At 41.2% G+C, this 12950-nt stretch overlaps 1 protein-coding gene across 7 annotated transcripts in view; it reads right to left on the bottom strand.

Moving 5' to 3' along the window:
- Positions 1 to 12950, bottom strand: part of nphp4 (nephronophthisis 4) — a 591121-nt gene that overhangs the window by 368061 nt on the left and 210110 nt on the right. For all 7 annotated transcript variants that reach the window (XM_038821764.1, XM_038821765.1, XM_038821766.1 and 4 more), the window contains 2 exons: positions 4822 to 4973; positions 1082 to 1208 (listed from right to left, as the gene is read on the bottom strand). In XM_038821764.1, coding sequence (XP_038677692.1) covers positions 1082 to 1208; positions 4822 to 4973 — 279 coding nt within the window. The remainder of the gene's footprint in view (positions 1 to 1081; positions 1209 to 4821; positions 4974 to 12950) is intronic.

Raw genomic sequence — 12950 nt, 5'->3', positions numbered from 1 at the left:
CGGGTGGTGATTTAACACTTCAGGCGAGGGGTAAGCTTGAGAAGGCGGGACCTTCTTGAATAACCTCAGCCGGTAGAGGAATTTAACCCACAATGTTGGCCTCACTCTGCATCATGAATCAGCTTTCCAGCCAACTCAGGTAACCCATCTCCCACTGGTGTTTGTTTGCATCTTCAAACATGGTAAGATCTCAGCTCAGCTTGGGCAGGGGCCAACTGATGTCAGAGAGATCTTTCAACAAGGTAAGCCTTTCATCACAGAATATTCTGTAATCAATAGAAATACCACATCTGTGTTCAAACATATGGAACAGAAGCAAAAGAAGGCCCTTCGGCCCCTCAAACCTGTTCCACCAAAACCTTGGTCATGGGTTTTTTGTAACAGTTTAAGCTTTGTTCTCAGTTTCTGTTGGGAATGCTCTATAATGGGGTAGCTACAGTCACTGCTGACAGCTCTCCCACATCACATCCAAATGGTTATCATCACCACTTTTTTTCCTTAACTTGGGTTGAAATATAAAATAGAAAACAATGTTTTATACAGTAGAATGTCAAAATATGAGAGCTGCAATCAGATATAAAAAACTAAATTTTCCACAGTAGATTGATCAATATTCAAACAAAAATAGCTAAGATGTCTGAATTAAATCGCCAATAGAATTGGAACATCCTCCATAACTGAGTGGGGAAGGAAATATTCACTAACGAATATGTAGTAAGAGGCATGTCGAAGCTTTTTGTCTTACATTCAACAGGACACTTTGCAAGAATACCAGTATGAGGGGAAAAAAACAATGCATTGAAAAGAGAATGCTGATTTGTTGGCAACTGTATTCTGGGTTAGTAGATATGTTCCCATGGAGAATGTATCAGTTGATGCTGACTGACAGATAACTGCCACCCATTGTTTGAAATTTAAACCAAACAACTTGACCCTGATTGGCCCTGGGGAACCTCCCATATCGGGTAAAATCGAGATAAATATAGCCAAATAGCAGTTACTGGTTGTTTGAATAAACCACTGTTGGAATTGGGTCAATTGAATGTTGCAGTCAAAGTAAATTCAAGATTCACTGACTCACCTTTCCATCCGCTCCTGTGGAGCTGGAGAATACATACTCCAGGTGGAAAACTATGCCATACATTTGGTGCTTTACCAATTCCTTCAGCTGGATACGGCTCCTGAGGACTAGCGACTTCTTTGGCAAACTGCAGTGAAACAAGAAACAGAAGGGCCATTTTTGGTAAAGGGAGCTTGCCATCATTCACAGCCACAAGTAACTTGTAGTCCGGACTGAGTTAAATAATCCCCTTCTGCTTGGCCAACATATGCCCCCATTTCAGATCTTGCACATCAGCTGTGTGGTACCATAAACAGAGATACTTCCATAACCAAAATCACATTCTATCCTTTGATCCTCTTCTCAAAAACACATTCTCAAGAAAATGTTCCTTTCCTGATTAGACATAGAACTGCAAAACATTTTCTTTTATGTGCTTATAAGAGACAAAATTAGAAAAAATGTATTTACTATTGAACCTTAGTTCTACTCAATACAGAACGATTACATGGAATTTTAATCAACCTTTCTGTAATAACTCCTTGCTGTCTGCGCAAGGATAAATACACTGTCTATTCTCTTAGTCCCTTGATACGTGATTCTCTCCAAAACAATCAGAAATAATTCATTTTGTCCACATGACAGATGACAAGGATGGAAACAATTTGCTCCTACAGTGGTGTGGCGTGATTCTCAGTTGGGTATTTCAGGTTCATTATTTTTATGCCTGAATGTCAAAACAATTATCATAAGTGGGCCAGGAGCAACAAGTAGGCGTAGAGCGTGATTCGCAACCAGCAGTGCATGACCCTAGGTATAGCACTCTCGATCGCTGGACAGCACTCGGTGGATTTCTGGATGCATGTTCTCCCCTCGGCTGATAAGCCTTTAATGTTCTGCTTCCTTAAAACATTTGACAAGTATTTAAAAAGAAAACGGAGGTAGGCAGAATGTGGAGTTGAGGCCCACGGTCAGGTCAGCCACGAGGGACTGAATCGCCTACTCTGCTCCGAACTCATATGATAATATTTAAAGAAATACTCTGAAGCAAATTTCTGAAGCGCTCAGAAGGTCCACTGACCAGTTAAGCACCTTTTAAACCTAGCTTAGCGCTGCATTGGAGTTATAGAAACATAGAAAATAGGAGCAAGAATAGGCCATTCGTTCCTTCGATCCTACTCCACCATCCATTATTATCATGGCTCATCATCCAACTCAGTAACTTGTTTCCACGTTCCTCCTATATCCTTTGATCCCTTTTATCCCCAAGAGCTAAATCAAAGTTCTTCTTGTAAACATACAGGGCATGATCTATTGGTCACGCTGTGCCTGAAAAGCGTGCAGCACATACATATATGTATATGCATATACCTGCGGAGATAGTCCAGTATTTTTTGTTTTTGTTTCAGAATTTCACCATCTGCTGTAATTTGCTTTTTCATCGTTTATGTATACAGTTAAATCAGCATTTTATAACAGACAGGTATATTCCAGGTTTTCTTTAAAGTTCTGCACAGCTGCACAAGTAAATTATAGAAAGAAAATAAACTGCACTACATCAGCGGAACACAGGCAACAGTGCATGGTTTAGAAATATATAAATCAATCTAACCCCACTCGGTGGGTGTTCCACTGAAACAGATTGCTTTTTACGTACTTTGTTCTAAAGTGATTTTTTTTTTTGTTCAAATTGAATTATCTGTCCAAGGTAGGTTTTCTGACATTTATTTAGTTACTGGGGTCTGCCACTCAATTTCTTGTCTAAATCCGCCCGACATTCCAACGATCAAATGGAATCCATACAGGATTATTTAGCAGCGAATTGCTATTGAACTTCCGCCTTTTGTTTAATATTTGCCTTTTTGAGGGGCTGCCAATTTTACCACCCCAACTAATCCTAATTTGTTACAATGATTTAAAAAATGAATTTTGAGAGACCACCTACAGTCCAGACTGAGGTCATCACTTCAAACAGTCCAGAAATTAAACCTGGGGTCTTCTAGTTTGCAGGGCTTAGTGCCCTGCTGACTGGAACTTTTAACTTTCACAAATCTTGGCACCTTGGCGAAGAAAATTGGAGACGTCTTAAGAGTTTTGAACATGTAACAGGACATCAAAATCTGAGCAGCAAAGAAAGAGATGATATACCTTCACAACAAGAAATGCAGCACCTTCTCAAGGACAATTAGGGATGGGCAATAAATGCTGGCCTAGCAAAACAAAGCTCAAAGACAGTACAGTCTCACACCTCGGTGAGTGTCCAGACAGCGCAAAATTCGTAGCAGCAAGGGAAGTGCATGTCATTGGTGCCTTCTGTAAATTTGTTCACGATCTATCAGATTTCTAGAAAGGATTGAAAATATAACTAGAAAATCAGAGAGTTAAAGAATGAAGGGAAGCGATGAGTGAAATCATTTGGAATAGGTCCTTTTTTAAGGTAATGATTAAATTTTTATCATTGAAAAGACTGATTATCACACCATTAACACAAAAGTCCTGCAGTATATTAATTCATGCCAACAACCATCAGAGCATATTCACGATTTCATTAACTTGTGAATTATGGACATTTCACATTATTAGTAGAACTGCCATTACTCACTGTCACTTGCGAAATAGCCTCCATCAAACGTACATCAGCAATACAAAGAGTCATAGAGTTTTACAGCACAGAAAGAGACCCTTCAGCCCACCATGTCTGCACCAGTCGTTATGCACCCATCTGTTCTAATCCCATTTTCCTGCACTTGGTCCGTAGTCTTGTATGCTAGGTATTTCAAGTGCTCATCTAAATATTTCTTAATTGTTGAGGGTTCCCGCCTCCACCGCACTTTCAGCAGTGAGTTGCAGATTCCCACCACACTCTGGGTGAAAAAGCTTTTTCTTACTTCTCTCTAAATCTCCTGCCTCTTATCTTAAATCTATACCTCAATCAGGTCCTCCCTCAGCCTTCTCTGTTCAAAGGAAAACAAACCCAGCCTGACCAGCTTCTCTTCACATCTGAAATGCTCCCGCCCAGGCAACATCCTGGTGAATCTCCTCTGCACTCTTTCTAGTGAAATTCCTTTCTATAGTGTGGTGACCAGAACTGCACACAGTATTCTAGCTGTGGCCTAATGAGCGTTTTATGCAGCTCCATCATAACCTCCCTGTTTTTATATTCTATGGCTCGGCTAATAAAACAAAGTGTTCCATATGCCTTCTTAACCACCTTATCTACCTGTCCTGCTGCCTTCAGGGATCTCTGGACATGCACGCTTTGGTCCTCTGTACTTTCTAGCGTCCTACCGTTCATTGCATATTCCCTTGCCATGCTAATCCTCCCAAAATACATCAGCTCACACTTTCCAGGGTTAAATTCCATTTGCCACTATTCTGCCCGTCTAACCAGCCAGTCTCTGCTTGTGTCTTTTTCAGAGCTATCAGAAGCAAAACTAAAGCAGCCAAATTTGTAATCTTGAGGGAGACGCTCTGATAACTCCACTTGTAAAGGCTCTTTTATCCCTGCAATAATTCAAGTGATCCTCTTTGAAAACTGAGTTGACTCTAATTGATTATCTGTGGATATCAAGATGCACATGGTGATACCTGTGACAGCAGAATGAGAAGCCCAAAGGGGGTCAGTAATTGCAAAGTTAAATGGAGTTGTTCATGAATGTAAAATTTAATAGTGTCTCATCTTTGTGCATGAACAATGGTGAACATCTTTAAGTGGAACTCAAGTATGTAACATATTTCACCTAATTTACCATTAAGCTTACCTTTTGGAGAAGCTCGCAGGTTTTCTCTGCACAGTCCCAGGTATCAAAACTACCACCTGTGGCTTCTGAACATAGCACCAGCTGTTGTGCACACAAACATGCAGTCTTCGTTCTTGAATAACAACTGTGCTTCCATCAGAAACTTGGCCTTTCTATAAGGAAAACAAAACGGGACGTCTGTGCCTCATTGTCAAACAAGAACAAAAGCAATCATGAAAGTCAGCATTTGATTGCAGATGCTGCAAATGTGAAATAAAAACAGAAAATGGTGGACAACACTCAGCAGATCAGGTAGCATCTATGGAAAGAGATAGAGAGAAACATCAAGTTAATGGGCGGGATATAACGATCCCACCTGACTCCCCGCGCAGCGTTTTTTGCAGTGGCGAAGGTGGCCGGTGGCAGGATTTTCTAGACCTTCCACTGACAACGGGGTTTACCGCTATTCGCGGCCTGCAGCAGGGAGGGTCGCCACTGGCGGAATCAGAAGATTCCACCGACTGGAAAATCTCACCCAATGTTTTCTGCCCTTTTCATTAGAATAAAGCACTATTACCTCCCCATGTGGAAAATTATGTTATTTATGCTCCAGTGGCCTATTATAAGCACGGAAGCACAATGGTTAACACAATTGCTTCACAGCTCCAGGGTGCCAAGTTCGATTTCTGGCTTGGTCACTGTCTCCCGGTGTGCGTGGGTTTCCTCCGGGTGCTCTGGTTTCCTCCCACATCCAAAGATGTGCAGGTTAGGTGGATTGGCCATGACAAATTGCCCTTAGTGTTCCCGAGGTGGGATTACTGGGTTACGGGGATAGGGTGGATGTGGGCTTAAGTGGGGTGCTCTTTCCAAGGGCCAGTGCAGACTCGATGGGCCAAATGCCTCCTTCTGCACTGTTGATTCTGTGATGATGTACAATGCAAATTTAACCAAACAATTCTAGTGCACCCGCAAATCTGATCAAAGGTCTGACCTGTTCTTGGGTTGGCCAGTGTTAGAACTTAACTTTTTCAAATATATTCAGAATCCGGTGGTAGTTTTAAAAAATCTTTTATTGAGGTAGGCTGTTGTTACATCTTCAGAGAAACGAACATGCCAACGCTTATGTACAAGCTTATTTATATCAGCACAGGCATATTTGACTACAGTCTGGGTGTATGATGCACACATAGTTGATTAGCTTAGTTTTAGGAGTTGATTAGCTTAATTTCCGTGGTTGATTAGCTTACTTTTTGGAGCATGCTCGAGGGCTGAATTGCCTAATCCTGCCACTGGTTCTTAAATGGCTCCATGAAAAAATAATTGGTAAGTTTTACATATTTTTTCACTTGTCAGCCAAGAGAAAGCACAATTCCTTTTGAATGTCGTATTTTCAGGATTGGTATTTAAGAAGCAAATATATGGATTTCTCGACTCCAAAGGCGTCAAGGAATATGAGGAGAGAACTCGAGTATGGCATTGAGATGGAGGATCATCCATGATCATGTTGAATGGCGCAGCAAGCTTGAAGGGCCTAACAGCCTACTCACGACCCTAATTTCTATGTTTCTAAGCAATATTGTGACTTTAACTGCATCTACAGCTGCATATTGCTGGTACAGGAATAAATGGCTGACCAGGTGATATATTTACAGTCTATATTACAGACATTTTGTTCACAAAATCATCAGATTTTAATGGAGGTAACATTATAAAGCACTGAGTTGAAAAAAAGCGTTGGAAATCTGAAATAGTTGCTTCACTATCATTACCTTTGAAGTGGTCACTATTATAGACAAAAATAGCTACCAATCTGCACACAGCAAAAGTACATAAACAACAATCAAAAAGAATGGCTAGTTAATGTTTTGTCTTGTCATTAGAGTGGGGGAGGAATTCATTTGAAAAACAGGACTGCACATGCAGTAATCGCATGATTACTATACGAACCACATGTTAATTAACATAGAAATAGACAAATCAGGAAGATGAATGTGCAGCTGAAAGACTAGTATGGAGGTGGCACAGTGGTACAGTGGCACAGCACCGAGGGCCCAGGTTCAATCCCGGCCCCGCGTCACTGTCCGTGTGGAGTTTGCACATTCTCCCCGTGTCCTCATGGGCCTCATCCCCATAACCCAAAGATGTGCAGGGTAGGTGAACTGGCCATACTAAAATTGTCCCTTAATTGGGAAAATCAAAAAAAAGACTGGTATGAAGAGGGGGGGAACTTTAATGGGAGACTAGCACCAGTACAGTAAGTCTTAGTTTTAAGTTGCCCCGTTTTAAGTTGTTTTTGTTTAAAATTGATTTGGTTTAGGTCCGTATTCCCCAAGTTGTAATTTCCACTTTAGAGTTGTTTCACGTCATTGCTACTGTGCATCATTGTCACCCGTTGTCATCGCACAGGTCACACCATTGCAAGTAGGCTCCCTTCACGTAATGTCGGACCCTGAGACCAGCCTGTGACCTAATCGGTGCCATTGTCAGGGAGGCGTTTGGTACTAAAAGCAAGGCGACATCAATTTTTAAAATAACCCAGAGGCTTCCAGAGCCAGAGTGGATCTTTCCAAGCAAGAAGTTGAATTTAGATTTTGGAGTGTTGGGGTGCCCACTGTCAAGTGAGAATAAAAGAAATGGATGTTTAAGCAATGTACCTTTAAGAAATGGAGCAGCTCATATTACTGAGGTGATGTCAGAAGGTGGGGGTAGCTGAGTTGAGCACACTTCTGCTTTTAGTTTCAGTTTGAGAGAGCAGCTGAAAAGTGCCTGACTGGTTTGCTGAGAGCTGCATGAAGAAAAAGAGCTTGGGTGTGTCTGTGTTTGCAGTGAGCTGGATCTGCGGTGATCATTTGGGTGATTTAAACTCATAATAGTAATGTCTTTACCTGATGGGTTTCTGTTTAAAGGTGTTAAGTCTTTTGGAGGTTTGAAGGAACATTTTGAGGGAGTATTTAGTGTTGTATTATTTTCGGGGTTATCTTTGAAGTAAGGGGTGTTAAGGGATCCAATGTTTATTTAAAAAGGTTAAGTTGAATTCATGGAATAAACATTGTTTTGTGTTTAAAAACCCACGTGTCCATAATTGTAATACCACACCTGGAGACCAAGCCATGTGCTTCAAAAGCAACAATACATTAAAGGGAGAGGTTGGTTGAACTCCATGATACATTTTGGGGTTCTGAAAACGGCGCTCCCATAACGCTACTGTGGGTTAGACTTTGAAATTACTTTCAAACAAGCGCAGATAACGTGCCTGCAACTGCAAAGTAAGAGAAACCATCAGCCTCGCAGCAAATTTGGATGTCTTAAAGCGTTTTGAGGCTGGTGTTAATTAATTTGAATTTATACAGGATTTCTGCACACATGTGGTTTTGTATTTCAACTTGTATAATTTTTTTTACGGGGCAAGAAATGCCTGGCGGCATCTACCTCCAGCTTTAGCATTGATTCCTATGGGAAACCATGAATCAAAAATAGTTCTTCTACTTAAAAAGTCGCAATTTCCAGGAATGCAACCACAACTTAAAACAAGGACTTTCTGTAACTGGACAGGATGAAGCTGTGCCACTGGAACAAGCTCCAACTGAACCAGAATGGGACCAGTGTATTAGCAGAAAAGATAAATAGGCCTGTGGATAGGACTTCAAATAAACAAGGCAGTAGGAGAAGGAATCGACTGAACATAAACGTAAAGATAACAAAATAGGACAAAGGAGTATAAGGTCAGACCAAGGTTAAGAATGAGGGAACAGATAGTTATCAAAGATAAGTATAAAATGACTGTCCAATACAATTAACAAAAACAAATTAAGTTGCCTGTCAGAAATATATCCAGAACATGAAAGAAAGTGGGAGAAGTAGAGGCATTAATTCAACATGAGTAGCAAGACGCAGAAGGGATAAATGAAAATTGGCTCAATAAAGTTTAGGACTTAAATATTGTCGGACATTATTTCTGCTTCCCTGTCCTTTCCAAAATGTGTTATGTGAGGTAGCAGTATTAATCAGTGGTAATGCAATTCCAGCAGGACAAAGGGGTTTCACTAACATTAAGGTAGAAGCAGAATCCATTGGAATTGAGACAAAAGATAAGAAGGGATTAATAACATTAGTAAATGTAATAACTCAGAAAAAATTTCTTTATCCAGGGGGTGAGTAGAAATCACTACCATAAGCTATTGTTGAGGCCAGTGGCATAAATTAATTCAAGAGAAGCTAGAAAAACATATATGAGGGAGAGAAGAATAAAAGTTTAGGCTGATAGAGTTAGATAGAGTAGGGTAGAAAGAGGTTAGTGTGAAGCATAAAAACCGCATTGACCAGTTGGGAAGAAAACCCTGTTTCAATGCTGTACATTATATGTAATTTACTTAATTTTTTACAGTTGTAAGTAATCAACAGATGGCCTAATAGTAAAAGGCAAGTACAGGAAGAAATGTGTAGGAAAATCTAGGTAAAGGACAGAGATAGAAGAGGGGTCAAAGTTCTAAACTGGGGGAAGACAAATGTTACAAACTGAGAGGTGAGCTGGCGAGAGTGGGCTGGATACAGTTATGAGAAGGGAAAACTGTGTCAAATCATTTAAAGGCATTCAAAAGCAAGATTCCATAGGCATTGTGTAGACATATCTCCACAAAGAAAAAGGCTGGTATTGCCAAATCTAGACCCTGGTTATTCAGAAGCTCATTGGGCAAGTCAAAGCAGAAAAAGAAAGCGTATGAAAGTCACAAAAAGAATTAATACTGTAGAAAGCCTAGGGGAGTTGAGAAAGTCCAGGGATGAAGTAAAAACGGAAATTAAGAAAAAACACAGAGGTTACGATAAATCAAATATAATCCAAAGATATTTTACAAGTACATTAGGAGCAAGAGAATAACAAAGAAAGGGTACGGCCTATCAGAGATGTACATGATAATCTATGCATTTATGTAGAAGATGTAGGCAGGTGTCTCAATGAGTACTTTGTCTTCACTAAGGAGAGGAATGATGCAGCATTCTAATTAAAGAGGAGTATGAAATATTAGATGCAATAAGCATAGTTAGAGACGAGGAGGGACTGACATTTTTGAACGTGCATAAATTCCCAGGGCCAGATGGATTATATCCCAAATTGTTGAAGGAAGCCAGGGATGAAGTAGCAGATTGCTCTGTGAATCATTTACCAATCCTCACTAGATACAGGTAAGGTACCAGAGGATTGATGCTCTGCAAACATTGAACCATTATTTACAAAATGTGCGAGGGATAGACCAGAAAACTATAGGCTGGTCAGCCTGACTTCAGTGTGGGCAAATTATTGGAGTCAATTCTGAGAGACAGGATAAGGTGTCACTTAGAAAGGCAGGGATTTATCAGGGGCAATCAACATGATTTTGATTGGGGACAATCATGTCTTATTAACTTAAACAATTTTTTTGAGCAAGTAACTTGGAGAATTGATGAAGGTTGTACAGTGGATGTTGTCTACATGGATTTCAGTAAGATGTTTAACAAGTTCCCACATGGCAGACCGGTCAGAAAAGTGAAGTCCCATGAGAAACAAGGGCAGGTGGTGTGTTGGATCCAAAATTGGCTCAGTGACAAGAAACAAAGAATGAAAGACAGATATTTTGACAAATGGACAGCAATTTCCAGTGGTGTCGCACAGTGGTGCCCTTATTGTTTGTTGTACATATTAATGACTTAAATGTGAGGGCTATGATCAGGAAATTTGCAATTGCACAAAAATTGACTCCAGAATTATATCAATGATTTGGTTCGGTGGGCAAAAAGTTGCAAATGGAATTCAGTCTGAAAAGTGTGAGGTAATGCATTTGGGGAGGGAGAACAAAGCAAGGGGAAGATAAATGGGAAGATATTGAGAAGAATTGAGGAAAAGAGAGTGCATTTCCATATGTCCCTGAAGTTTGCAGGGCAGGTGGATATGATGGTTCAGAATGCATATGAAATGCTTTACTTTACTGGGCGAGGCAGCAAATACAAAAGCAGGGATGTAATGCTGGAACAGTATAAAATGCTGGTTAAGCAGAGGAGGAATTTTATGTACAGTTCTGGTCACCACATTACAAGAAAGACATAATTGCTCTGGATAGAGAGCAGAGGAGATTTACAAGAATGTTGCCAGGACTTGAAAATTGGAGCTATAAGGAAAGACTGGATAAGCTAGGGTTGTTTTCCTTAGACCAGAGGAGGCTGAGGGGGTGACCTAATAGATGTGGACAAAATTAGTTTTGAGATGATTGGTAGAAGGATTAGAGGGGGACTTGAAGAAAACCTTTTTCACGCAGAGGGTGGTGAGTGAGCACTTGGAAACCACTGCCCAAATTGGTTGAATCGAGTCATGGAAAATGAAAAAGAGCAGATAATAAGAGGAAGCCATTGAGGAACATCTAGGCATTAGATATAATTTAAGTTTCAAATAATGAACAAGAAATACAGAAGTTAAAGCAATGTGAAAAAAAGGCTATATGTCAGTATATTCTGATATAAAAAACAACTAAGAAGCTGACAATGACATACCATGGATGAAAATAGAGCAAAACTAAACCTAAAAATATTGAGAACAATTTTACTAAATTGGAACAAAGCCCCATAGCAAGCGCATTTAGCAACGTGTCTCCCAGCGCTCGCTGCATCTCGCATTTGAGAGAGGCCTCAATAAGGAACGTGCAGCCGAGGTCACACATAGCCCCGTTTTGTACACTGAAGGGCTCCGCTCGCCGGAACTCCTGTTTATCAAAATATCAGGGCACCATTTATAAATGGCGTTCCGATCTCCGAGGCTCCCAAAGCAACCCCCGATGCCCCTCCAAGCCCCAACAACCTATGTGTGGGTCCCCATTAGCCCCCAATGCACTATGGGAGGGTCACCTTGGCAGTACCAACCTGGCAATACTCTTGCCAGCTGACAGTGCCACCTGGGCACCTTGGCAGTGCCAGGCTGGTATCCAGGTGGTACTGCCAGGGTGCCAGGCGAGCAGCATTAGGGTGCCCAGGTGGCATCAGCAGTGCCCGGGTACCATCCTGCCCAAAGGACATGCCCCTGGGGACCTCCAATCCCTGGGTGATCCCCACAATTGACGTTCCATCTGCTTAATTTCTGGAGACCAGTACCAAATGGTGCTCATCTGACGTCTCTGAGATGAAGAAGGTACCATGCCTTTGGTACCACGGGAAATGCAGATTTGCGAAAAAGAGATCCTGCCCACAATAGGCAGGATTTACATCACAACCTCTCGCAAGATCACGTTACATCCCATGAGGCATCGTGAGCCGGGTAGATCTCCCAGTATTTATCAGCCACGCTGCACCGCAGCCAGTTGCTTTGCAGACGCAGCATGGCCATAAAATAACGCCCATATACTTAAAGTACATAGACAACAGAAGAGGGGATGATGAAAGGAAATATGAAAAGGTTAGGAAAAAAAGTCAAAAAATTAGGATAGCAAGAAGGAATAAATGAATGGGTAATGATAGAGAAATGGCTAAAATATTTGGAGCAGTTACTTTTCTCAGTATTTACCACGTTTAGCTGATAATTGACCAATGTGTTTTGTGTCACATAAGTGTGGGGTAATGATTATCTCCAGCAAGACGGTCAAAGTGATTAGGGTCATCAAATTCTCTACCATCAAATCTTCGCGATCACTGCTGAACAGAATCTGAACTGGATCAGCCACATAAATACAAAGGTCGGTTATTCGGCAGTGAATGATTCGACTCTTGATTTCCCAAAGTCTGTCCAGCATCCACAAGGCACAAGTCAAGAATGTGATACAGTCCAACTACACTCAAGAAGCTCAAAACCATCCAGGAAAAACAGCCCACTTGATGGGCACCCCATCCACCACCATACAATGTCACTCCATCGCTGATGCACTGTGATTGTGGTGTGAAACATTGGGCAGATGAACTGCAGAAACTCACTAAAGTTTCTTCTGCATCATCTCCTAAACACAAATCCCTACCCATGGAACGACAAAGGCAGCACGTACATTGGAACACCAGAACCTACCTGCAGGTTCCTCTCCAAGTCACACACTATTATGGCTTGGAAACATATTGTCATTGCTCAACCGTCACTGGGTCAAAATCCTGGAAGTTCAGACCCAACAGCTCTGCGTGTGTATCTACACCACATGGACAGCAGC

Source organism: Scyliorhinus canicula, chromosome 16 (assembly GCF_902713615.1).
Source record: "Scyliorhinus canicula chromosome 16, sScyCan1.1, whole genome shotgun sequence".
NCBI lineage: Eukaryota > Metazoa > Chordata > Chondrichthyes > Carcharhiniformes > Scyliorhinidae > Scyliorhinus > Scyliorhinus canicula.
The sequence above is the reverse complement of the archived record's forward strand: the minus strand, read 5'-3'. Positions and strand labels throughout refer to the sequence as shown.